Source organism: Hyaena hyaena, unplaced genomic scaffold (assembly GCF_003009895.1).
Source record: "Hyaena hyaena isolate Hyena2069 unplaced genomic scaffold, ASM300989v1 scaffold_725, whole genome shotgun sequence".
In the NCBI taxonomy this organism is placed as follows: domain Eukaryota; kingdom Metazoa; phylum Chordata; class Mammalia; order Carnivora; family Hyaenidae; genus Hyaena; species Hyaena hyaena.
Window position 1 is genome coordinate 787,152 of NW_024081355.1, and position 25,662 is coordinate 812,813.

Genomic DNA, 25,662 nt, shown 5'->3' on the forward strand with positions numbered 1-25,662 from the left:
GGGGGGGGGGGGGGGGGGGGGGGGGGGGGGGGGTTTGGAGTCCCCAAATCCACCGGCTCCACCCGTGTCCCCCCTGCACCGCCTCTTCCCTCCACTTCCTCAGCTATGCTTACAGTCTCAAGAAGAGACCAGAAGTTCTCACTTTTGCTGTATTCTTCTTAGTCTGCCTACCCTCCCAGGCTGAGCTGGGGGCTTCCCAAATACCATCACATCGTTCTCTATCTCCTCGTGGTCTCCCAGGAGTCACAGCAGCAGCTCCAGGTAGGGCCAGCAGTGCAGGAAGAAAACGGGGCTCAGGGGGCCCACGCAGCCTGGTTCTGTGACTAAGGGGGGGGGTCACAGATAACCAAGAAATCCGATAGCCCCTGCTGCCCCTGCCCCAAGTCTCTCTCCATTCCACCTGTGGGTAGGCTGCGGTCAAGAACAGGCCCCGAGAGAGACCATGGCTGAGAGATCCACATGTTTGGCTCCAGGCCCGGATCCAACCAAACCCAAGTGAAGTGAGCGCCTTTATGTGGCTGGGACCAGATATAGCAGCTGTCGTAGCTGCCACAGAGGATGGGACAGAGGCACCCAGACATCTCCCCCGGGAGCTACCCCGCTCCATCCCGTAAGTGAGGGCTTCCGCCTGACCCTCCAAATAACCAACACACACTCACTGAGAAGTTCCACCTCTCTCCCCATCTCGGGAGGGAATTCTGTGGGGGAATTCTGCGGGGTGAGGGGAGATTTAGGGAGAAGGCTGGTCAGCTGATAATGAAGAGAGCACATGAGATCAAAGACACTGTCCTCCAAGTCCAAAGGTTACTGCTCCGACTGGCTGGCACTGACCACCTGGGTTTGACTCCCACTCTCCCAAAGGGGCAAGTCATTGAACTCTCCCCCCCCCACCTTGAACCTGTTCCTTTCTGTAAAATGAGGTCGACATCGGCCTGCACACCCAGCCAGTCCTCTCCTGCTCTGGCCGGGAGGCTTCAGTGAAATGGGCTAAGCCACAAGGCACAGCCCAGACAGGAGCTGTCACTGTGCAGTACAGTGGAACTCGGGGAGGATGGAAGAGTTCGACCTCTGGCCTTGCCCACATCCACGCTGCTGCGGACGACCCCGACCGCAGCCCCCACCACAGAGGAAGGCAACGAGAGGGTCAGCACGGGGACCAAGTTTGCCCTCAGGCTCTGGCTGCGACATCTGGGCAGGTAAAGACTTGGCTTCAGCTCCACGGTGTTGGGCTGAAGTCTCCGCGAGGGAGGAAAGGGAAGAGCTGCTCCTGGAAATGCTCAGTGGGGGTCCCCCCCTACACACACACACACACACACACACACACACGCGCGCGCGCGCGCGCGAAAGCAGACCCAGGGCCTGCAAGCAAGAATGGAGCCGGGGCCCCCTCTCCCTCCAACCAGGGATCTGGAAAGCGAGGTGCAGAACTCCCTCCCCAGCCCACCTCCAAGACATTCACAGAACGACCTTTATTGTGGGTGAGAACTTTGCTACAACTTTGGGGATAAAAAGTAAAATTACAACATAGGTCCCAGGCCCCAGAGGAGCCTGAAAAAGGAGGCTGGGGAGAGCGGAAAGGTCCCCCCACCTCCCCGAAAAGGTGCAGGATTAGCCAGACCTCAGCACGGGGCCACGGGCCTTGAGAAGCTCAGGCCCCAAGCTGGTCGGTCAGCATACGCAACGTTGTGAACTTAAATATATAAATAGAGAGAGACCTAGGCGGTAGGCCAGGCCCTGCTCCCCAGCCCTAGGGGTTCAGAGCTGAGGCCTTAGCTCCTCTGCAGTCATACTGGGAAGTAGGAGGCAAGGGAAGTCATCTTTGGAGTATTTTGGTTTTTCTTGTTTATGTACAAAAAAAAAAAAATCTGCAACCCAAAATAGAGTTCTCTGTCAGCGTGTCGGCCTGTCTTAGCTTCTCCACCTGTGTGTTTGGCCAAAGAGAACGGAACGGACGTGAAGAGACAACAGATGAGGGGAAGGAACAGAACCATCGGTTTGGGGAAGAGAGGGCATCTGGGGGGGAAGAGAGGGCATCTGGGGGACAAGAGAAAGGCCCCTGCCCATCCCCCCACCCCCCAGGCTCTAGTGGATTCAGCCCTTCCCCCAGCTTACCCCCCCATCGCACGTGCCTCCCCCTGCCTAGGTTAACATACCCAAAGGAATGTGCCAGCCATCTAAAGAACATTTCCAAAAATAGAACCCAGAAGTCCTTAAAAAGAGGTTAAATATTAACCCTTTGGGTGCTGGCCTCGTCAGGCAGAGAGAAGGCCCAAACCAGGTATCCATGAAGGTCTTTCTGGCCTTTGGCCAAGGCCCCCCGGAGGGGCTGGGGTGGCCAGGGGTCTGGACCCCACAGCATACTTGCTCAGTGAAGTTTCCATAACCCAAGGGACTCAGTCCAGGGAAATGATGTCTGACCGGCATCCAGTCAAAGAGGGACCTGAGGACAGGGGCCCTCCATGCCCCTCCCTCAAGGCCCCCCCAGGGGCCACAATGCTACTGACGCGGCCAGGAGGGGGTGCTGGAGTGGTGCTGCGGTGAGAGCTCCCCAATGTGGGGGCGAGTGGGCCCAGGAAGTGGGAAGGGGTCCCTCGGTACTGGAAGAAGTGGCCAAGGGCATCCTGTTCGTCTAGCGAGGTGATGACGGAGGGACCATAGTGCTGGGAGGAATCAAGGGCACAGTTTTAAGATTTTTTTCTCCAGACTTCACCCGGCCTCCCCATCGCTCATCTCAGAAACAGCCGGGGAGAACTCAAGCCCTCCGGATCCCAAGGTAGCCTCTGGGAAGCCGGAGAGACACTCTTTCTTTGCCCTGCTTCCCCACCCCCTACCCCCTTCCCTGCCTTGAGACAGCGCCTCCAGCCCGCTAGGTTCTTGGCCTTGTGGGCGTCTGAAATGTGTGGAATGTCCGGCTGGGGCAGGCATGCCTCTCAACTGCACATGGGGGTGGGGGGCCGAGGGGTGAGCGGTCAGGGTCATGATTCTAAAAACTCTGGAGACGGAACAGTGACAAGGGAATGAAGAAGACATAGGGGAGGCTCTGCGGAAGCACCACTGGGGCCTAGGAGGCAAATAAAGTGCCCGCCTGCACCCCCCTCAACCCCCCAGCTCCCACCGACCCTCACAGAGACGCAGATTTCGATCCCAGGGGGAAATGACAGGGAGGGGGCCCATCAGTGCCTAGAAAGGGAGTTCAGGGATCTTTGATCTTCATGAGAGAAGGGACCACTTACCTGACTCTCAGTCTGAAGGAAAGAAAATAAGTCTAAACCTGGTAGGAAAAGAAAGATAAAAATCAACCTCCTGTCTGACCCCTTCATGGCCCCAAAACAAAAAGCCCTTGGACTGTAGCCCTTTGCAACACAGCCGGAAGGCTCTGAAAAGGATCAGGGGTTCCAATCTGCCATCAGGGCAGGGTGGCAGGGTAGAGCCCACCTCCCGACCGGTGTCCTACCTTGGATATCGGCCCCCAGAGGGAAAGCAGGTGGGTACTCATGCAGCGGGAGACTGGACAGGAAGTCCCCACCCAGCGTGCCCACAGCAGGGCTCCGTAGCACCGAAGATGGCTGGTGACCCGAAGTCAGGACTCTGTGAGGAGAGAGGAGGAGCTGGGCAGCCGGCGAACCACAGACGCCCTCGCCCAGCTCAGCCTCCTCAGCCCCCTCTCTGTCCCAGGCTTTGTCCAGGGATCAGAAAGCATTTCTGACCTCCTCCTCCTCCTCCGCCCCTTCTGCTGCAGCCTCAGCCTATTTCCTCATACCCTTTGCTTCCAGGTAGAGTCGGAATGGCAGCTGAGGTGACAGGACAGTGCTTTTTGGTCGGGGGCAGGTCCTCCTCGTCTGATGAGCTCTCTATCGTCAGGTCAATAACTTCAACCTTCTTCTTATTCTCTGCTGGGCTGCCATCTTGGACTGGGCTGTACTGGAGGCCTGTGGGTGGTAAGAGGACTGTGTCTCAGAGAAGAGGCCATCCAAGACTCAGTTCGGCTGGGGGACAGGGGGTCACTCACCATCCAGCCCATACCCTGGCGGGGGGCAAACCTCAGATGCCTCCTTCTTGGGTTTCATTGGGCACCAAGATCCGTCTTCCATGAACTGTATCTCATCACAATCCGAACAGGAATTAAGTATCTCCATGAATAAGCTGGGGGAAGGGGGGGATACGGGCATTTGTGAGGCTGGGAGATGGCTGGGAACAGCAGCCAACGAGTTTCCGGGCCTCACCTTCCCAAACGTCAGTTTCCCCATCCGTGAAACGGGGACAGTATTCACCCCTACTCACCTCTCAGGAGTTGTCCGAATCAAATAAAGTATGTAAAAGAGCTTTGCAAACTTTAAATGCTACGTTTCCCAAAAAAATACATCCTAAGCACGTTATTTCATGTAGTCCTTGTGAAAAGACAAAGGAGCAGAGATAAAGCAGCTCATAAATCATCTCAAGGAGGGCACTGGGATGAAGCCCATCATTTAGGCTCGGGAAGGGGGTTAGGACTAGCTAGATCGGCACATCCAGACACTCAAAAGAACACCTGTGCCACACTCAGTGAGAGGTCAAGTAGTTGTTAATGGCTGTAACCGTTCAATATGTGGACTCTGCCACTTCTTGACAATGGTAACTTTGACCAAGATAATCTCTCTAGGCCTCAGCCTCCTCACCTGGAAGGACAAGATCCATCTCCCAGGGTTAATTATGAGCACTCAGTGAGACGAGGCATGCAATGCACTCAACGTGATGCCTCATGTGGTAGATCCTCAGTGTTGGAAATATACACAGTTGACCCTGAACAACACGGGAGGTAAAAGCACTGACCTCACACACCATCAAAAATCCATGGACATCTTTTGCCTCCCCAAAAGCTTAACTACCAATAGCCCACAGTTGACCAGAAGTCTCACCAGTAACATCAACAATCAACCAACACTTTACTTTGCATGTTACGTGTATCACCTACTGTATTCTTACAACACAGCAAGCTAGACAAAATATTAAAATCATCAAGAAGAGAAAATACCATTGATATTTACTGGACTGTACTGAAAAAAATCCATGTCTAAGTGGGCCTGTGCTGTTCAAGGGTCAACTGTACATTATAAAAAGGATAAATTATATTTATATGTATGAAGGGATGGATAGGTTAAGAACTGGGCTTCATGGAGGAAAGGAAGCGTCTGATCTGTAGGTGGGAGGGTACCTAGTGGATGTCGAACATAAAAGGGAGCAGAATGCACAGCGGCCCTACCCATCAATGATGAGAGATTCATAAGGAGCCTTTTTGTCGCACACAGGACATGTCCATGTTGGCTTCTTCTCATTCATCTGTAGATAAAGGGCAGCATCGAAACTCTGCAGGTGGGCGCAGGTGACAGCACGACAAGGGACAGTCAGGCGCATCTTCCCTAGCTGAGAGGAGACAAGCGCTCTGGTCACGGTCCCTGCATCCCGGGGAGCCTCGCTCCAGTAGCCCTAGGAGCCCTCATCTGGGTCCACAGTTCAACCCAACCATCCTCCCTTCTCGTCTCCCTTGTACCCACCGGGCACATGAGGGACACCCGGAGACTTGTAGTGGCCACCTCACTGTCCGGATCGGCGGTCAATTTCTCCTTGACTGCAACAAAAATGAGGCCAGAGCCACGGGGTCAGCAAAGCCGGAGATGAAGCCCCAGGGGTGGCGAAGCCAGAAGCAGATAGCTCTGGCTGAGAGGCAGCTGGGCAGACTGCCTTTGGGGACCAGTGGGATGCCACATGGGGGCAGTCTCTGGAGGCCAGTGGGAGATCACATGAAGGCTGGGTATCAGGGAGAGATTTCCCCATCCCCGAAGATGCTTAAAGACAGCTAGGTGACACTTTGGCACAGATGACTTAGAGGGAACAGAAGCATCAAGAGAGGGTTAGATGAGATGATCCTTGGACTCTTCCCACTCTCAGGTCGCCATATTCCAGCAGGGCTAGAGGCCGGGTCTGGGAGGCACAAACCAGTTGTATAACAGGCGTCACTCAGAGCCTGGGAGTAGTCGGACTTCTCCGCCACGGAGATGGGTAAGGGGACAGGGCAGGGGCGAGGGTTCATGCGAGAGGTGGGGTCCATGGTCACCGGAGGGGTACGGGTTTGACGATAAAGGCTGGAGAACCAGGAAGACTTTGGATCTGGAAGACTCCAAATCAAAGTGGGAAGAGGGGCGCGACGCTACTCACTCAGTGCCCGAGAGTGATCTGGGTTCCGGATGCCCTTTGCTCGGAGTTTCTGTAGAAGGGTCCCTGCAGTCAGCTGCCTCACCAGGTACACAGACAACGAGTAGTTCTACTTGGAGGCAGGAGGGAGGCAGTTAGCATCTGCTCTGCACACTGCCAACACCACTGCCACCCACAGCCCAGCCCCTCGTCCCATGAGGGCCAGAGACGGCAGGTTAAGGCAGAAAGACCCATAAAGAGGAAGGTGTTTCCCCAACCCGGGACACCGGATGACTCCCCCTCACGCCCCGCCGGCTTCTGCAGGCCGCCTGCCCCAGCCCTGCTCACCCGTCCAAACTCGGAGGACCAATTGACCACGATGGTGTTGGGAACGGTGGCCGAGAGTCGAGCCAGGGGCGTGATGTTGATGGGGCGGCTGGGCCTCTTGGGCTCAGCCCCATTCTTGGTAGGGGGAAGGTAACCCTGCGGAAGGGAGGGAGGGGCTCGAGACATCTGGTCTCTCAGGTCACTTACTCACTTCCCAGAGGGAAGGCCAGCGCACTCAGTGACCAAGGAGAAGGGGGCCCATTCAGCGACTCCCAAAACTAGAGTGCTATCTAGGGCTAGGGGGGTTGTTATTCCTAGGGAGGAAGGAGAGCTTATTCACTGGCTTATTCACTCACGGAGTTCCTGATCAGAAAGAAAAGGGACACCCCATTTCTCCCAAATCTCAGCTTGGAGGTCATCACTTCAGAGCAGTGTTCTCTGAACCTTTGGGTTGAATGAACATCCCTCCTCCGAGTTCTGACAGAACGCTGTGCATCGGCCCCATCTCAGCATCCTCCAGATTATACTGATCGATCAGCAAACTGAGTACCTACTATGTACCAGGCACCGTGCTAGGCATGTCTCTTTCATAATAGGTTTGTAGCAAACATTGCAGAACTGAAACAGGGAAGAGGTTACTGCCAGAAGAAGGGAAGAGCATTTACCGGCAGGGGGCACAGTTTCCCATTGACCTTGACGAAGAGGTTGGGGGGGAAGTAATCTTCCTGGGGGCAGCTGGTCTCACAGAGACAGAACCTGGTAAGAGATGAGAGAAGAGGAGGCGGTGGGGGAGGTGGTTTCTTGAGTTGCAGCTGGCAGAAAGGCCGCAGACCTCAGACAGTCACAGATATCTGTAGCCCTCAGTATCCAACAAGAGGCCCAGGGTCGAATGGACATGACAGAGCAGGGCTATCTCCTAGCAGGATCTATCATACCCTTATTTCATTCACACCCCCAACGGGAGCCCGGCAGGGAGAGAGGGGGGAGGATCACCTCACCTTAGCTGCACCTGGATAGTATAGTCACATTTGGCTCCTGGCAGAACCTCTCTAAGACAAGAAGGAGAGGGGGACATGTCAGGAGGTGGCCCCCGGAAGGCAGGGCTGAACAGAGACACAGAAAGTTAAGTGTCCAGGGGATAGAGAAGAGACACACCGGAGAATGAGAGACAAAGCAGGTGCAGGAGCACGGATGGGCAGGAGAACAGGACAGGAGAGAAGAAAGTCAGGGGTAACAGCCCAGGATGCTGGGAGACATCTACCTGGAGGTGAGAATCTGCTGCACTTGCTGGGGCGTGAGGGCAAAGGTAAAGTGCGCCTCTTCAAACCGCTGGCTGGAAGTGGACGCTGAGGACACAGAGGGGCAGTTATTCCCAAGCCCATGCGCCGGCAGACACGGAAGCGGCCCCTGTCCCAGGCTGCCCATCCCACAGGACTAAAGGCTAAGAAAGGCTTGGGCAAGAGGCATGGAGGGAGGAGGAAGACAGAGCCGTACCAAGGGTGGTGGGCCGGATGAGCTCCCCGTAGACTTCATAGAAGGGTAATGGCTTCATGGTGACATCAGGGTGCACAGGCTGGGGCAGAGGTGGATGCAGGTCTACTTCCCGCTTGGGGCCCAGCAGGGGGCCAGGGGCCAAGAGGGCCGGCGGAATGGGAGCCAGAGGACCAGGGGAGCCGACAGGAGGGGTGCCGGGGGGCAGAGAGAGCAGGGAGAGATCAGAGGGCCCCAAGGTCTTGCGGGGGAAGCGTCGGCGATAGAGCTCTTTGATCTTCATCTGGACGCTGGGGGCGCAGCTGGACTTGAGCAGGTGCAGGGCCTTGGCCAGAAGCTCGTGCTTCCGTCCACTCTTGTTGCGGCCAGCAAAGCCGAGCAGCACCTGAAGCTCAGACACCCGGAAGCTCATCACCATGTGCTGTGGGGAACACAGACACTTGAGAATCCTGCCAAGGACGCCAGGGCCAAGCTACCCAGGAGGTGATGCCTCCTTCTGCCCTCTGCGCTCACCAGAAAGATGTTCCGCAGCCAGTGAGTTATGGCCAGACAGCCAACCTGGCCCAAGGGACATCTCAGTCCCATTTCAGCCACCCTCAGGTCAACCTTACCACCAGGCCCCCAGAGCGGGAGAGTGGCCCTATCTCCCTACACCCATAAGACGGCAGGTGGGGCGGGGGCACGCCATCCACAGAAACGCCTCTCTGAATCCACTATGGCCTCCTCTCCCCATCCCTGCCTTGAGCCTAGATGCTCCTTTAAGCTGCTTATCTCAGTTCCTGCTCTTTCTCAGAATCTCAGACCCATCCAAGCTTCCTGGGAAGAGGCGAGGAGACAGGGAGAAGGAGGGGGAGAAGGGGATTCAGGCCAGACAGCCCCACAGGGAAGAAAGGGGGCAGGCGGCTAGAGGATTATGCCCCACGGCACACCCCTCCCAACACCTCAATCCGCCTCGGCTATTTCCCCCAAGCCCCTGAAGCTTTTGTGGCCAGCGTTTCCAGGTCAGGGTTCAATGCCTGCAATTCCCCCAAATCCTTCCTTAGCATCATTTACATAAGCACCCCTCCCTCAGTCCTATTTTTCAAGGAGGTAGATGACAAAATCTTGGGGTGAAGGGCTTAATGGTAAATCGCTGCGTCCAGGCTACCTCCTGGATTACCTGCTCACAACATCTGCCAGGAACTAATATCCTGTTTCTCTCCTACGTAGAGAACACAAGTGGTCCTCCCCCTCCAGAGTGGTGGAAGAGGACAGGGCAGAATCGCAAGTTCCCCTAAAGGCAGCTGGGCCCAGGGCACTAGACCGCAAGCCCCCCAAGGAGTATGGCTCCATTTCAAAAGGGCAGAACAAAGCCAGGAGGCAGGGGGATAAACCCAATGGTTTTGTAAGGTTCTGTGACCTGTCCTACGATACGGTTACCCTCAAGGCTGTGTGGCAGTAGGAGAACACGAAAAGAACACCTTAAAGGACACCCTGCTGTGAATCCCTGGAAGACCTTGGCATGGGGAGGCCTTGCTAGCCCTCCCCAATTCTCTCCCTCCCAGGGGGTTTTAGGGCTTTGGACCCCTTTTGAGGAATGTGATGAAAAACTTGTTCTTCTACCTTTCTCCCCACCCGTATTTCCTCTGTCCCGTTTTTAGTTCTCCATTAGCTTTGTCCAAAACCTCCCCCTTTCTACCCCATAGTTTCACACTCCACGACTCCGGTCTCTGCCCCAAGATACCGATTCACCAAGGCAGCACCGCGGACTCAGCCTCCAGGATGCTTCGGCCCCACCCCTCGATCTAGCCGTCCGCACAGCCCCGCCCCCTAGATCTCAGCCGCCTACTGGTGCTTCCCCAGGCTCGGAACCCGGGAGCAGCCCCGAAGCCTCCATCCTCCCGTACACCTGCCCCCCCGGGCCCATCCCCACATCTGCCCCCTACTGTCGCATCTCTTGGCCTCGATCGACTCGCCCCCTGAGCCTCTACAGCAGCTTTCCCCCCTGGCCCTCCTTCCACCTCGGCCCCTACTACCAAACCCGACTTCTACCCCGCGTCCCCGCCCCCTGAGCCCCGGCCCCCCACAGCTGCAATTCCCCTCGGCCCCACCCCTACATCTGCCCCGCGGCCCCGCCCCCGGAGCCCCGCCGCAGCCCGGTCCTCGCCCACAGCCGCTTCTCTCCCACCCCCGGCTGCCGGTCGCCGCCACGTCTCCAGCCCCCTCCCGAGCCCTCAGCACCCAGTCTCGGCTGCCTCCCTGACTCTGCGTTCCGCCGGGCTCAGTCCAGATGGGGATGGGGGAGGGGGCCGGTACCTTTAATTCGCCCAGCTCCGCCATCTTGAGACATCGCAGGCGCCGGAGCCCGAGCCCGAGCTCAGGCCCAGGGACCGGCGCACAACTCTCCACCCCGGCGCCGGCCGCAAATGCCGCCTGCTCCGCCCCGTCCGGCCCCCTACACCTCCCCTTCCCGGCCCCGCCCGCCCGGCTCCGGACAGGCCGCAGGCTCGGCCCCTCCCTCCGCGGCCGGACCCAGCCCCTGCACGTCTCTGGCCCCGGTGCAAGACCTGAGGGAGAGTAGCCCGAAAGATCGCGGGGTCCCCGGGGGGGGGCCGAAGAGGGGGCGGAACCCGAAGTGCCTGGGGGAGGCGGCTTTGCCACGCCAGAGTTGGGAGGGGATGAGCTTTTAGGGAGCCAGAGACACTTGAAATATGGAGGGAAAGTGTCGAGAACTGCTGAAGCTCCGAGAAATGGGGGAGGGGTGGCGAAGTTGGAGGGAATACCCATCTCCCACTCCACAAGTTTAGCGGGCTCAAGTCAAGAGTTCTGCCAACTCGGGGAATGGGTGAGATCCGATCCCTTCCAGAGAAGCTATGGAGTTGTGAACAGTTCGTTTCAAGACGGCTATACTCAATCCTTCGCCCCTACCCCCACCCCGCCACCAACCCACTACAGTGTTGCTAGTGGTTCCGCCGTAGGACTCCAACTCGGCAGCAAAAAAAGTTTGGTGCGATGAGCGGGACTTACCAGCACCGTTGCAGGGAGCGGGGAGGGGCTCGGGAAGCTCGGCGGGTGGGCAGGGGAGGTGGGGGGAGGGGAGCCCACGCCGCTCCCGCGGTCTACGAGGCTGGAGGTCGGTCCGGCAGCTGGACGCTGCCGCCGCAGCCCCGCCCGGACGGGAGCTCCGCCCGGCCCAGCGCTGGGGCTCGGGCCGCCCCCTCCGGAGTGAGCCCGCCAGAGCTGCCGAGACTGAGGGAGGGGGCGGAGTCTGGGGCGGGAGGGGGCGGGACTCCCAGCCGGGCGCCGAGAGATTGACTCCTCTAGCGAGTGGTTCGGTAGGTAAGACCTGCTCCCATCTCCTCCTTCTCACTGTCGCTCTGACCCCTTGCGCTGGTGTGCACCGGGGTGGAGTCGTGCTGCAAAGAAGACCCGGGGGGCCCGGGATCGGCCCGCTTAAAGAGGTTCCTATTTGGAATGAGACTCTTCTCCCTGGGAAAGCCTGAGCTACTAGAATCCAAAGTGTACCTGAGCCCTGACCCTACCTGGGGTCCCTTACCCCCTACCCGGAATACACAGAGTGTCACCAGAGCCCCCACGCCCTTGGTGTAGCTAAAGATAAACAGGGGGGGAGGTTTTCTTACCCGAATGAGTCGTCTCTCTGCCTCTCTCTAAACTACTTACTCTTCTTCAAAGCCTCTGACCTTCCAGAGATCCTATTCTCAACCAAGCTAATCACTCAATTTTCGGGCCGTTTACCCAAACTACGTACTGGGAAAATCCATAGCATTTTACAGTTAGTTGGCTGGGGCTGAAGCAATAATGTCATTTGTTCAACAAACATTTGAATGCTGTTCAGAGACTGTTTAGGGCTGAGGACATGAAAAGCCTTTCAGGAGCTCAGTCTAGCAGCTGCTGCAAGACAGGTAAACCTGTAATTGGCAAGGGCCGCCAGCTTGGCTCAGTCAGATGAGTCAGACTCCTGATGTGGGCTGGGGTCATGATCCCAGGGTGGTGGGACAGAGACTCACGGTCAGCTCAGCGTGGAGCCTGCTTAGGATTCTCTCTCTGCCCCTCTGCCCTACTGGCACTTGCTCTCTCTCTAAAACAAACAACAAAAAACACCTCTATTTGGCATAAAATAGTGCTTTAACAAATAATATAACTAACCCTCTCATTTAGATTAAATCTTCAGTATAATAATTCCTGTGAGACCCCACCCAAGCCACAAGAATGAAAGTACCAGCCTATCAGTATCTGGAGGTACCTGTTGAATTGGACCATTGCCAACTACGTTGTAGATTCTGTCCCTGGGGAAGATGTGCACCCTCTCCTGACACTCAGGTTCTTTCCCTGCTGTTTGCTGCCAGCAAGGTAAGACCTCAAGGTAAACTCAAGCTCAAGTACTCGGTTCTAAAGTCCAACTGCCCCTTACAACACTTGAGTCTTTGTCAGTCCCTAAGCTCATTTTTTTGCTCTGTTCAGTCACATAGATCAAAAGTTACTATGGGGACGCCTGGGTGGCTCAGTCTGTTTAGCATCGACTTCGGCTCAGGTCATGATCTCATGGTTTGTGAGTTCAAGCCCTGCGTTGAGCTCTGCACTGACAGCACCAAGCCTGTTTGGGATTCTCTTTCTGTCCCTGTCCCTCTTGCGCATGCTCACACACACACACACACACACACACTCTCTCTCTCTCTCTCTCAAAATAAATAAACTTTTTTTAAAAAGTTACTATGGACTAGTTTGTATCGTCTAGAATTTTCAGTGACTCAGAGAGAAAGAAAAAAAGAGAAGGGGGATTCTTTGGGAGTGATATGTTCATTATCTTGATTGCGTGATGGGTGTTATGTATGGGTGTACACATATGTCAAACTTATCAAATTGTACACATTAAGTACATGTAGTTTTCTGAATGGCAATTATAACTCATTAAAGCAGTAAAAATATAAAAGAAAAAAAGGAAGTCAACCACACCTTGAATCCTAGTGGTTTCCTAAAGAAGGGATCATCTTTAATAGTTAATTGGAGGTTGTAAGTTCCAGCATCCCTACAGGAAAACTGAAAAGTAAGAACCAGGAAGCCAGCTCTGTAAGGACAAGAACCTTTTCTGAGATGTTCACTCTCTCGTCTGAGCCTGGCCCATAGCAGACTCGTTCAATATCACTTTAATGATTTAATGTTATCAGACAAAGGGGGGAGACCCTGAATCAGGACCAAGTTCCGGATTGAAGGCATTCAAAGCCATAGTCTGACCCCATCGTGGCAACCAAGCTCCATCTCCTCTCACCCATATACTCCTAAATCTGAAGCCTGAAGAACAAGGCGGAGAGCAAAAACAGGATTACGAAGTCCCTACCTAAGTCTCATTCAGCAGACAGCCGAGGGGGGATGAGGGCAAAATTAGGACTAGAATTACTTTGGGACAGAAAGGTTTATTTATGAAATCAAGGAAAATTTGGGAGCTTGGAGCTGTTGGGGTAAGGGTTTATGGGATTGTTCAGAAGGACACTGGGAAGACCAGGGGCTGGGGAACATTCCATCCTGTGTTAGCATTAACATCACTGACCATTCCCATAACTCAGCCATCCTGGGATCAGCTTCTGTTACTGAAGCTACTTCCTGACTCCTACTTAAACTTGGACAAATCATCTCCCCTGCCTGGACCCCTCTCTCTCAACAGTTTCTTCATTCTTCCCACCCCACACTCCATAAATGATAAGGACTGTAACAGTCCTTCGATGTTCTTTGGTAACCACAGGAAGGGAAAGAAAGGTTCTGTTCCCCTTCATGGAAATGACTCGAATCTTTCACATGCTCTTCCTCTGGCAGCGGTACCCTCTCCTTCTCCACCAACCCCTCCGGTCTCCATCCTTCCTGCCCGAAAGCAGTCCTGTGCCCGGCACACAAATCCCAAAGCTGACCTTCATCCTCTCTAGCACACGATCCACACCCCGCTGCTCTCTTCTGGTCCAAACCCTGGAGCCAGGCCCAGCAGCACCCCCCTGTCTTCACAGCACTCCCTCCCCACCCTCCCCTCAACCCAGTCAGGCTGTTTACTGCCAAACAGTGGCCTCCCACCCAGCATAACCCAGCAGGGGGCTGGCCTGCAGAAGGACCAAGGAAGGATCCACACCGCAGTTCCAGATCCATGAGGAACTTGCTGCCTCTCTCACACCTAGCAGTCTGGCTGGTGGAGGGACAGGAAGGGGAGGAGACCCATGGGAAGTGGCCAAGACAGATACATTTTTTTTCAATCGGAGAACGGAACTGGAGGGAAGAAGTCAGCTCTGTGTATCCCTTTCCCCGGAATCAGACTTTTCACCCCTCTTTGTACCTGGGCAAAGAACATGGACCGTGTGAGCCCCTGTGCCTCAGCTCCAGATGCCTGGTTTGACACCCCATCAAATATTTTAGAGTCTACATCTTGAAGGAAAAAAATCCAGGTCTCTCAATCTCTCCTCCTTAAAAAAAAATATAGCGGATGCAGGAATCACAAGATAGAGAAGAAGAGATGAGAGACAGATTTGAGAAAGAGAAAGAGCGTCGACCTCCATTTTCACAGAGTGCTGTTTTTCAAATTGGGGGCCTTGACCCATTGGCGGATGCATTTGGAGCAATATTTTTTTCCAGTAGAGAGTCATAGCAGAGAATAGCCTAGAAGGAAAATAGTAAGGGTAAATACTATTTCACGTAGATGCGCCACGATGCAGTGTTATTTCTTACCATGGATCATAATCGAAGTTTGAAAGCTGCTAACTTTGGGGGCCATTGGTGATTTAAAAAAAAAAAAAGTGTCTCTTCCCCCACTCTCCTTTGAACAGAGAAAACAGGGACACCCAACACCAGACAGCCTCCTACTTTATTTTCCATAGCACTGGACTTGGTGCGTCTCCTCTGGCCTCATCCATGCTGACATTTCAGGAGTGAAATGTACACACTGCCATCTCCTCAGCCTCCTCCCACCCATGCCAAGATGCTAAAGGGTCTGTCATCTACCTGGGCCAGAGAAGATGGCCACATGCACAAGGGCAGCAAGAAGAGCTGGGAGGGTGACTACCCTCTGAATGAATGATGTGCAAGTGAAGGAGAGATTCTGGGGTTCACAGAGTCCCACCTTAGCAAATGACTCCTTGCCACCCTGCCATCACGGCCACCTGTCACTGGTATTTCTAGGCTGGGCCTGAGGAGAGCCACTCAGCAAGTCTCCTCAGGCCCCATCCCACGTCGGTCCCCTTCAGTCTACTTGCTCCCTGCTTCCACCCAGTGATTCCCCAGATTGTCTTCTCAACTGACCTTGCTTCAAATGCTCTACACCCCACAGGCTCCCCAATGTCAGCCATCACCACATGGGGCCAAAGGAGACTCCATTTCCCATCTGGAAGCCTCTTTTCACAAATCCTTTCTCCAGGCTCCTTCCCCCATCACCCCTGACCCACAACTCACCAGGGAGAAATTGGGGGACATCACACACCCCTCCGGGCAGCAGCTGCCTCACCCCTCCCGTGTGCTGAGGATCCGCAGTAGGATATCATACACATCTTGCTGCATGTAACCCTGCAAGTGGCAGGAAGGGAAGAAAAGGAGATGAAAAAAACAGAAAATGGGGAGAGACAGATAAGGGATTGTTGTGTGGTACAGCGGAATGCTGTTCTACTAACTAGGTCCCCTGGTTTACAGTGTGTGACCTCTCTACAGCTAGTTCCTAGTCTTCACAAGGAAGATAATGATATCTACTTCCTGGGACTCCTGCGAGGGTTAAAAACCATGATTATGAAGCAGAGCACAACACATGTCCGATCCTTTGTAGCTGTTATTTTTCCTAATAGACGAGCAAGCCACCCACCTCTTTTCCTTGGTGAGGGATCATTTGGTTCAGGAGGAAACTGAGGAAACTGAGGGAAACTAAGGGGCAGGAAAAGGGCTTACAGTGGATCAGGGAATTGACAAGGAAAGGCAACCGCCTCTCCCCCTCACATTCACATACAAACATTTTTGATCTACCTAATGAGACCCAGAGACCCGACACTGAAACATCTGAAGTTCAGCTTTCTGGGGCACCTGGGTGGCTCAGGTGGCTAAGCGGCTGACCCCTGATATCGGCTCAGGTCATGATCTCAGGTTCATGAGATCCAGCCCTGCGGCGGGCTCCGCACTGAACGTGGAGCCTGCTTGGGGTGTGGAGCCTGCTTGGGATTCTCTCTCTCTCTGCACCAAATAAATAAACATTAATAAAAAAATAAATAAAAATAAAGTCCAACTTTCCAGGAAACGACAGGCAAACGCAATACCCCCAAGCCCCCGGCCCAGCTCTCTGTCCGTACTCCCTCCCATGCTCACCTGAGCAGCATTTAGCAGGTGCTTCCTATAGGCAGAGATGATCTCTTCCTGGTTCTTCTGGGAATCCTGGGAGTGAGCACCAGTGAGAGATTATCCAGCCACCCTAAGGCACACCCACCTGGACATGACCCTCCCCCACCACCACCACCACAGCATGAGGAACAACAGAAGGAAGTGGCCAGCTGTCCCACAGAGTCCCCTTCGGCCCACCACCAGCCCAGCCTGGCCCACTGCCTGCAAATCCCAGAATCTTCCTCACTCATACATCCCTGCCACGGGCCACCCTCTGCTCCAGCAGCGGCCATTTCCCTGAGGGTCCAAACACACCTGCAGCTGCAGGGCAAGGCGAGCGTTCTCCCCCCGCACTGCCAAGACCTCCTCTGACAGTTGCTCCAGCTTCTTCAACAATTCCTTGATCTGAGGCCAAAAGGAAAGAAAGGGAACGGAGGAGGCCCAAATCACTTCCCACCCTGATACCATCCAGGGTCAAGGTCAGCTGCCTTTCATTGGGTATGGAACATGTGCCCGAAACTTTGACACACATTGTCTCAATTCGTACACAAAACAGCTCTTCTGTCCCCGGAAGAACAAAATACTTCTCTAAGGGAAGTATTATTATTCACATTTTGTAGGTAAGGAGACTGAGTTAAGTCATTTGTCACAATCATACAGCTAGCAGGTAATGAAATAATGATTCGAACCAAGATCTCTCTGAACTCATGGTCAGTGCTCTTAACTCTGTGCTGAATCCTGACCTACCTGTGACTGCTGACCAGTGAGGGAAACAGAAGTGACTTTTGTTTTTGTGGTTTGTGAGGCTGAGGAACACACTCAGTTAATGATAACCCGCCTAATAGAAACGGTGGTAGTAGGGACAATAAAAAAAGCTAACTTTTAAGGGGCAGCTGGGGCTCCATCAGTTGAGTGTCCAACTTTGGCTCAGGTCATCATTTCACAATTTGTGAGTTCGAGCCCCACATTGGGCTCTCTGCTGTCAGCCTGTCAGCGCAGAGCCTGCTTTGGATCTTCTATCCCCCTCTCTCTGCTCCTCCCCTCTCTCTCTGCCCCTCCCCTGCTTGCGTGCTCCCCAAAATCAATAAATAAGTAAAAAACAGCCAACTTTTGTTTGAATACTTATCACTTACCAAAAAATTGTTTTGCGTGTTCTAAATATAATATCGTATTGATGTAATCCTCAGGACAACCCTATTATTGTCCTCATAGACGAGATTATAGAGGAGGCCTAGATAAGAGACTTAGAAGTTTAGATAACTCATCCAAGATCAAGCAGTAAGTTTTGAAGCTGAAATTCAATGTCAGACTCCACTATTTCGCACTTTTGTCTACATTCATCTTCTCCTTCAATACCAACACAAAATCCCTCCTTTCTTTAATTAGCCCCGCCCCAAGCGGGAAGGGGAGAGGGAGGAGCTACAGGCTAGTCTACTTTCTTTTCTTTCTTTCTCTCTCTTTTTTAATGTTTGTTCAGAGTGTTTTTTTTTTCACTCCTTTTCCTTTTCTCTCCCTCTCTCTGTCCTTCTTTTCTATTTTTAATGTTTATTTCCGAGAGAGAGAGAGCGAGCGCAAGCAAGAGTCGGGGGGGTTGGGGGCAGAGAGAGAGGGAGACACAGAATCCAAAGCAGGCTCCAGGCTCCGAGCTGTCAGCGCAGAGCCCGACGGGGGCGGGGCCTGGAACTCACTAGCTGTGAGATCATGACCTGAGCCGAACTCTGACGCATAACGACTGAGGCACCCAGGTGCCCCTAGTCTACTATTCTAAACCCATCAGCCCCTGAGTCACCTCCTCGGAACCCTAGCAAAACCACAGCAACCCACCACATCCGCAGGCCTCTCCCTGGGCTGATACAGGTATCCACGGTTGAAGTGCTAATAAACTGCAGTAGGCCGGGAGTTGGGGGTGGGGGGGGCGCAGCTCTGGCCGCCCTGCTTCTGAACCCCGACTAAGCCCCCACCTCTCTGCTATTTATACCTTAACTTCACCTCCAGTCTCGACCCCGGATCCCCGAGCGCCCGGAGAACGCCGCGTGGTCCTTGCAAACGACGGAGCGTTCGGTTCCGGGGGCGTGAGACTGACTCGGCAGAGGCCGCCTCGGGCCCGCAAAGCCGCACCGGAGCCTTCCCGGACGGACTGCCTGGCGCGCTCACCTTGGCCTCCTTGTCCCGGCAGGCCCCGATGAGGTGCTCCACCTTGTCTCTGAGCACCTGGGCCGTCTTCTCGAACTGCTGCGAGCGCTCGCACGCGGCGGCGGCCTGGCGCTCCTGCTCCGCGGCCCGCGCCGCCAGCTCCGCGCCGCGCCGCCGCTCGTCGGCCGCGGCCTCGCGCAGCCGGCCCAGGTCCCGGCACGCCGCGTTGTACTTCTCCAGCACGGCCTTCAGCTCCTGGCCCCACGCCTGCGCCTGGGCCACCAGCGAGCCCCGCGTCTTCTCGTGCTGCCGCAGGCTGGCGGCCTCGCGGGCCCGCAGCTCGGCCACCTCCTCGGTCGCCTGGTACAGCAGCTTCTTCAGCGTCCCGATCTCCTGGCTCTTGCCGCTCATCGTGGCCTGGACGGCCCGCAGCTCTTCCTCCAGCTTCCCCAGGTCCTGCTCCAGAGCGGCCACCTCGGGGGAGACGGGGGCGTGGGAGAAGGCGCCTGGCTGCCCGTGGGGGCCGGGGGCCCCGCGCAGCCGCCGGTTTTCCTCCTCCAGCCGAGCCAGCGCGGCCTGGGCCTCGCGGTGCCCGGCGGCCAGGGCGCCGATGCAGGCCCGCAGCTCCTCCAGGGGCTCGGCCGCCGTGCGGCCCGCACCGCCCTCGCCCACCAGCTCGGGCGGCAGGTAGTCCCACAGCCCCCGGAGGCCGCTGCTCTGGGAGGCCAGGCGCTGCCGCAGCTTCTCGGTGGCCTCCTTCTCCATGGCCAGTTCGTCCGTCAGCAGCCCCACGCTCCGCCGCAACTGCTGCAGCTGGTCCTGCGCCTCCGGCTTGGGGACGAAATCCCGCTGGAGCCGCCGGCTCAGGGCCTGCAGCTCCCCCTGCAGCCGCTGCCTCTCTTGCCCCAGCTCCCCCAGCTCCCCCAGCAGGTTACTATTGCTCAGCCTCAGCGCTGCCACCTCCTTCTCCAGCTGCCCCTTGGCCAGACCTCCTCCCGGCACCTGTCCCCTTCCGGAGGCCCCTAGAGGTTCTCCCCGGGCCCCAGGAGCTCTTTGCTGCCCGGCTTCGTTCTCTTCGGGGGTGGCCGCCTGCGGGGCTCCCCCTCTGGGCTCCTGGGCGGGGGCCTCGGGCTTCACCGGCAGGCCGGCCTTTGCGCGATCCAGCCTCACCAGCACCTGCTCCAGCCTGGCCTCCATCTTCTCCCAGGCGGCCGCCGCGGCCTCGGCCCGGGGTGTCCCCAGAGCCCCCTCCAGGACCGGTCTTGACAGAGCCCCTCGGGCAGCGTCCTTGTCTCGCCACACCTCAGCCAGCTCCTCCCTCAACTGTAGCAGGAGCTGGTTCACATCGATGGTGCCCGGCGGGTGAGCCCCTGGGGCCTGCGGCCTCTCTTGCTGGCCCGCACGTGGCTGGTCGGTAGGATCAGGGCCGAGGGCCTGTCCACCACTGGGGGCCAGCTGCTGTCCTGTGGCTTTCCCAGTGGTCTTGGACCTTGGGCTCTGGAGGGGGCCCCGTTCTTCTGGTTGAGCCCCTCCGCCGGCTTCATACTGGACCTCCCCCGAGGCTGAATCCTCGGCCTTCTTAGAAGCTGACAGTGGGTTGGCTGCGGCCTGCTGCTGCTGCTTCAGCTCCTGAACGCGCTCAGCCAGCAGCCCCAAGGGACAGCCCCGCTCCATGCCGTCCCCTCCAGGCCGCAGACTAGAGCCCTGCCCTCCTGGCGCTCCAGGCTGTTGGGACAGGAGGAGCCCCAGCTCCCGCACCTGCTCTCGAACCCCGTTCTCCAGGCCCAGGTAGGCCGCAGCCTGAGCCTCACTCTCTTCTGTCTTTCGCACCAGCTCCCGTTCCAACTGAGAAACCTTCCTCTGCTCCTCCTCATACTTCCATCTCCACTCCTCCGAGCCTGGATCTTCCTCCTCCTCTTCCTCGGGCTCCGCTCTCCATGGGCTCTTGGGTGGAGAACCCACGGGAGGGTCAGATGGAGGGGCCTACACGGGAAAAGGAATAGTGAAGGAAAGTTGGGCAGCTAGCCGGGCCCCAGGACGGCCTTTCTTCTCTTAGACTGTCCTGATGCCCCCACGATCACTCCCTTGGAGATATCCCAGTGGGAGAGCCCTGTGGGGGGAGGGGGGCTCAGAAGCCAAAGGCACTTAGGGTCTTACCTGGGAGGCATGATCTGGATGTTGAACAAGCCCCTGACCTATACCAAAAACAGCAGGGGGGGGGTCGGGAAATGAGAGTGGAGAAAGCCCACACTTCTAGCCCACGTCTTCTAGCCCATGCTTTATCTTCAGACTTTTTCTGAGAGGAACCATCCCCAGATTTAATAACCCTTCCCACACGTGGCTTCATGGTGCCGGGACCCCACCCCCCTGCGTGTTGAAAGGGTCCCTAACTATCTAGCACCTTGGGATCCCTATCACGGGATGGGCCAGCTCATTCATTTTGTTTGCTCGCTTATTTATTAGACACTGGGTCAGGCCCCGTCATAGGCACCAGGACCTCAATGGTGAGCAAAACAGCCAGTGGCCTGTCATCTGAGGGTTTTCCAGGCCCATGGGGGAGATGGAGACTGACCACCAAATCACACAAACGGATATACGATTGTACCCACAGACGGTAGCAGTAGCACCAGGCAGAAGTGCCTTCGGCGAGAGACACAAGGCTGCATGAAGGAATTCTGTGACCATGCTTTTGGGAATTTGGGTCGTTTCACAGTAGCAGCAATAAGTAAATGAACACGCAACTAGTTGGTGACAATAGAGGGATTCATTCATGAGAACGGCATTCTAAGAAGCTTCCAGAAGGGAATCCGCCTTACCTCCCTGCCGCCCCTGCCGTTGCAGGGCCTGCCGAAGCAGCCTCCACAGCTCCCTGTCTTCTGTGTGCAGAGCGTAATGCAGAGCGTCGTGCCCCTGGCTGTCCACTGCCCCTGCGTCTGCTCCATGGCTCAGGAGCAGTTCGGCCACCTCAGCGCTGCCTTTCTCACATGCCAGGATCAGAGCTGACCTGTGGGTGGGACAAACCTGGGCATACGCTTTCCCCCCGGGGAGCCCAGGGAAAATGATTCCAGAAATTCTGGTTCCAGAAATTCTGCTCACCGAGTCAGATCTCCCTCAGTGTGGGGAGGAGAACCGCAGGCTGGCACCAGCCATTGACCAAGCATTAGACCAGACCAGAACATTCCAAATGCCGTTCCTTGGAACCGCAGCATCAGAAAGCCGGCGGGGGGGGGGGGGNAAATGGAAAGTCTATTAGAAAAATTGTATTTAGAAGGAATGCCATAGTTAGGAATGGTAAAAAATAATTTTAAGATCTTAAGATTTATCTAACTATAAAGTAGATTATATTTATGTTCTACTTGTTGAATATAAAGCAGAAGCCACTAAGAAATTCACTACAAAAGCATTGCATGGGAACCCAATGAATATTAAACAAGCATTAAAATCATGACTTATGCTCTAATTATAACCATATAAAAAGATGCATAGGATAAGATGCAATAAATACATTTTAAAAGAAAATATAGGGGCGCCTGGGTGGCTTAGTCGGTTAAGCGTCCGACTTTCGCTTAGGTCATGATCTCGCGGTTCGTGGGTTCGAGCCCCACGTCGGGCTCTGTGCTGACTGCCAGCTCAGAGCCTGGAGCCTGTTTCAGTCTATGACTCCCTCTCTCTCTGACCCTCCCCTGCTCACGCTGTGTCTCTCTCTCTCTCCTAAAAATAAATAAAATATTAAAAAAAACAACAAAAAAAAATAGGAAAGTCTCGCAAAAACCTTCTCAACTCCCCAAGGGGAAAACAGCAAAGCAGCAAGCTTTTCTGAACAGTTGCTCAGAAGGAAGAAGGTTCCCAAGAAAACAGAGACTAGTCTTCCTTCTTCCCCAATACACGCACACATACACACACACATTGCCCAGGTGCTCCTTCCTAGACTGTCAATGTCTGCACTGGGTATGGGGGGATGGGGAAGACTCACTTGGTATCCTTGTCTGTGACATTAACTTGGGCACCTCTCTGCAGGAGCTGTGAGCAGATAGCCGCGTGGCCACCCAGAGATGCAATCATCAGGGGTGTACGTCCGTCCTGCACAGATTGTGGGAAGGAAGTTCATGAGGGGCCTGGGGGAGCTGGAGGGCCTGACAATTCTATCAACAGCCCTCTCCCAACTCTGCTCCTGAAAAAAGCCCAGACCCAGGGCCTAAGTACCCCTTTCTGAAGGATTGGAAGCCCCTCCAGGACATAAGGCCTAAACCCTCCATGAAGAAGACGAGGAGGAGCAGAGTGAGAAGGAAGAGGAGGTGTGTACAGCCCTGGTCACGGAGCTTAGCCAGTCAAGCTCAGAGAGAGACAGAGAGAGAAAAAGAGCATCAGCCTCCCTGTGAAGGTCACTGCCCGGCAGACACTCACATTGTCTGGGACGTTCAGGAAGGCTTCGTGGTCACACAGCAGGAGAACACTTGAGGCACAGCCAGAGGAGGCTGGGGGGTGTTGAGGGGTGGTTGGGTTAAGGAGAAGCAGACGGACATCTAGTCAGACTGTGACCCGATATTGTCTTCAACCATGTCAGCAGGCAGCACCGGCCTGCCCTGCCCCCCAAACGTTGGGCTCCCTCCCTTTCCACCCACGGTCCCTGAGCCCTGTGTCCCACCGGTCCCTCAACGCACACCTGCCCAGTGCAGCGGACTGCGATTCTCGGCATCCACGGCATCTTCATTGGCACCGTGCTGCAAACAGCCACAAAGGAGAGCAGTGTGGGGCATGGCCGTGCCACCCTTCTCACACACACACCCCCACCATCTATGGGGATCACCAACTCCCATAGTCCCACAGGGAGGGAAAGGAGGACCGTGGCCCTGGCCAACTACTAGGCAAGCCCCATCCACCCCTTGCGGATGACAGGCAGTGTTGAATTTCAGACCCAGGTCTTAAACCTAAGGCCCAAGAAAAATTAGGTTATAGACAAATGAGCATGTCAGAGAAAATGACACCCGAGTCCATGGCTGGGACTTCGGGATCATAAGGGGGAAACTTGGAAAGGGCCAGAGAGAAAAAAAGCGGAGGAGCCATGTGCCCCGTGGCCTGTTGAACTGTGCCTTTGGGAGACCAGTTTCTAGATGGTCTATGTGTCATTTCATATTTGTCCTCAAGCGCCTAGGCTACAGGCTCCTTAAAAACGGATAGCAGCTTTGGGGATTAACTGGGACACCTGTGTCCTCCGTCCACCTGCCCAGCCACTCAGCAGTTCGCCTCTGTGTGGGTGTGCATGGTGCCCACACATAGTGGGCCTTACGTAAATGTTTGCAAATGAATGAATACATGATTACCAGCTCTCTTACTGGGGATGAGAGGGGTCCATTTGGCCAAATGTCGCTTGTGACTATAAGACGTTAGAAGATTCTAGGCCCCCTTCCTCCCTTTGCACGAGTAGTATCGAGTAGTATCAAGAGGCTGCTCTTACCTGCAGCAGGACTTTGACACATTGTGGCTGACAGGAGATGGTGGCCAAGTGCAGAGCGGTGCTTCCTGGGGAGAGAAAGGGGGGGACAGAGGGTGGGTGGCCCCATGCAAGCCGATGACTCACAGGGAGGGAAGGCAAGAGACGCACAGATAATCAGAGGGAGATTACAGAGAGAAGCCCTCAGCCCCACGGGGCCAGAAATTCCTGTTCCCCGAGTGCCCGTGGTGGAGGTAGGAGTAGGGGTGAGGTAAACCCAGAGGAGGGTTGGCAGAGAGGGGTCTGCAGAGAGGGAAGGATGCCAGCCAGGAGCGGTGAGGAGGGCGCGGGGGACTGCAGTTGGCACCTTGGGCAGTTGACCGCTGCCTCTCTAAAGGGAGAGGCCAGCAAGGTGGCCCAGTGCACGACCTAACTCACCGTCCTCGTTCTTGCTGTTGATGTCAGCCCCGTTTGCGAGCAGGATAGTCAGACTTTCTGTCAGGCCTTTGGCGGCTGCCAGATGAAACCTGCCAGAGTCAGGGCCAAGGGACAGAAGGATGAAGGGACCAGGGGATGAGGGAGGCGAGAATCTTTACAAGCACCGCCTGCTGTGTTCCTTCACCCCAGAGCCAATCACAGCAGCGGACGGGGAAGTTTCCCCTAGCCTGACTTTCTGAGCGAAAGCCAACGTGGCTTGCTGTCAGGAAGCCAGGGGAGGCTGGGAAGCCGAGACAGAAGAGCTGCAGGTCTCAAGGAACCCAGACTTTCACAGGGGTGTCCAGGGAGCACGTAACTGCCCGTTGCTCTGACCGCATGACCCTCTACAGACTGGAGCTGTCCCTGAACAAGGCAGTCAGAGCAGAGCAGAGCAGAGGGCTGGGCATTTGAAGGTGTGCCTGGGTAGAGACCAGGGATGATGTCCGTCTTGCCCCTCCCACTCTGCCGAGCCATGTGTCGGTCACGGCTACCACTGGGTTCCTAATCCCTCAAGCTTGTGCTCCCTCCTACCCATGCAATAAATAAACGCTGTATTTAGCGTCTGTGCCCCATTTCTGTCTGTTTCACGTGCTTCCTGTCTGGGCTTTGTTTTGTTTTGTTGCCAGTTTTGTCAATCTGGGTCGTGAGACTGGACTCAGGGACGATGGCTTCTCCCCTCGCCACGTGCAGCCCTGGATGGTGGCAAACGCTGATTGACATGCTTGATGATTAAGACAAAATGGTCTCTGGGGGCGCCTGGGTGGCTCAGTCGGTTAAGCTCTGACTTTGGCTCAGGGCATGGTCTCACAGTTCGTGAGTTCGAGCCCCGCATCAGGCTCTGTGCTGAATGCTCAGAGCCTGGAGCCTGCTTCGGATTCCGTGTCTCCTTCTCTCTCTGTCCCTCCTCTGCTCATGCTCTGTCTCACTCTGTCTCTCAAAAGTAAATAAATGTAAAAAAAATATTTTTTCTAAAGGGGGCTCTGGGGTTTTAGGCATTTGCTGGTCCTACCTTATCTTGGGGTTTAAGACTTTCAAAGACTTGGGGTTTTAAGACACATCAAGGCGGGTGCTTGGGAGAGGGGACTCACGAGGACTGGCCGCTCGAGTTCAGCTTGGTGGGTCGGGCCGACTTCCTCGAGGCCAGCGCCGCCACGCGTCCCACGTCCCCCCGCTGCACGGCCTCCAGCAGCTTCTGATCGCGGCGGTTCCATCTCTCTACCTGGTCGCGGGCCACACATTGTGCGAACACGGGGTGGGGTTGGAGTGGAAAAAGGGAGGAAGGGTGTCGGGTAAGGGAAAAGGGACAT

The 25,662-nt window shown here is 55.5% G+C and overlaps 3 protein-coding genes across 9 annotated transcripts in view; 1 reads left to right on the top strand and 2 right to left on the bottom strand.

Moving 5' to 3' along the window:
• Window positions 1-3,859, top strand: part of NUDT17 (nudix hydrolase 17) — a 5,232-nt gene extending 1,373 nt beyond the window's left edge. The window contains exons 5-8 of one of the 6 annotated variants that reach the window (XM_039217881.1): window positions 163-261; window positions 411-610; window positions 1,032-1,196; window positions 3,774-3,859. In XM_039217881.1, coding sequence (XP_039073812.1) covers window positions 163-261; window positions 411-610; window positions 1,032-1,196; window positions 3,774-3,777 — 468 coding nt within the window. In that variant the 3' untranslated portion in view covers window positions 3,778-3,859. Of the gene's footprint in view, window positions 1-162; window positions 262-410; window positions 611-920; window positions 1,012-1,031; window positions 1,201-3,773 lie in introns of those variants that run through there. The other 5 variants (XM_039217880.1, XM_039217883.1, XM_039217882.1 and 2 more) reach the window with 5 other exon arrangements.
• Window positions 2,094-11,148, bottom strand: PIAS3 (protein inhibitor of activated STAT 3). Of its 2 annotated transcripts, none has more exons than XM_039217879.1 (14): window positions 10,993-11,148; window positions 7,990-8,407; window positions 7,757-7,841; window positions 7,494-7,544; window positions 7,161-7,251; window positions 6,517-6,651; window positions 6,193-6,298; window positions 5,532-5,605; window positions 5,240-5,400; window positions 4,010-4,143; window positions 3,761-3,929; window positions 3,455-3,588; window positions 3,234-3,271; window positions 2,094-2,660 (listed from the first exon to the last, which is right to left on the bottom strand). In XM_039217879.1, the coding sequence occupies exons 2-14, from the start codon at window positions 8,402-8,404 to the stop codon at window positions 2,394-2,396; spliced, it is 1,860 nt and encodes a 619-aa protein (XP_039073810.1). In that variant the 5' UTR covers window positions 8,405-8,407; window positions 10,993-11,148; the 3' UTR covers window positions 2,094-2,393. The 2 variants fall into 2 exon arrangements, with proteins under 2 accessions (XP_039073810.1, XP_039073809.1); XM_039217878.1 differs by lacking the exon at window positions 10,993-11,148 and adding an exon at window positions 10,282-10,378.
• A 2,870-nt stretch (window positions 11,149-14,018) lies between these two features.
• ANKRD35 (ankyrin repeat domain 35) lies at window positions 14,019-25,662 on the bottom strand. Its single transcript, XM_039217860.1, is given in 14 exon segments — window positions 14,019-14,619; window positions 15,409-15,519; window positions 16,303-16,368; window positions 16,630-16,719; window positions 18,469-20,430; window positions 20,605-20,642; window positions 21,264-21,451; window positions 22,421-22,527; window positions 22,852-22,922; window positions 23,111-23,168; window positions 23,903-23,967; window positions 24,317-24,405; window positions 25,444-25,608; window positions 25,610-25,662. Coding segments are annotated over 13 exon segments (3,015 nt in total). The 3' UTR covers window positions 14,019-14,619; window positions 15,409-15,456.

What these genes read in the sequence shown, in the direction of transcription:
- PIAS3 (XM_039217878.1), bottom strand. Translation starts at nt 10,305, where the DNA reads ATGGCGGAGCTGGGCGAATTAAAG. An exon ending in GGTCCTCCGAGTTTGGACGG is followed by an intron (nt 6,299 to 6,516) that starts GTGAGCAGGGCT and finishes GCCTCCAAGTAG; the next exon opens with AACTACTCGTTGTCTGTGTA. An exon ending in AGATCACTCTCGGGCACTGA is followed by an intron (nt 5,606 to 6,192) that starts GTGAGTAGCGTC and finishes TTTTTGTTGCAG; the next exon opens with TCAAGGAGAAATTGACCGCC.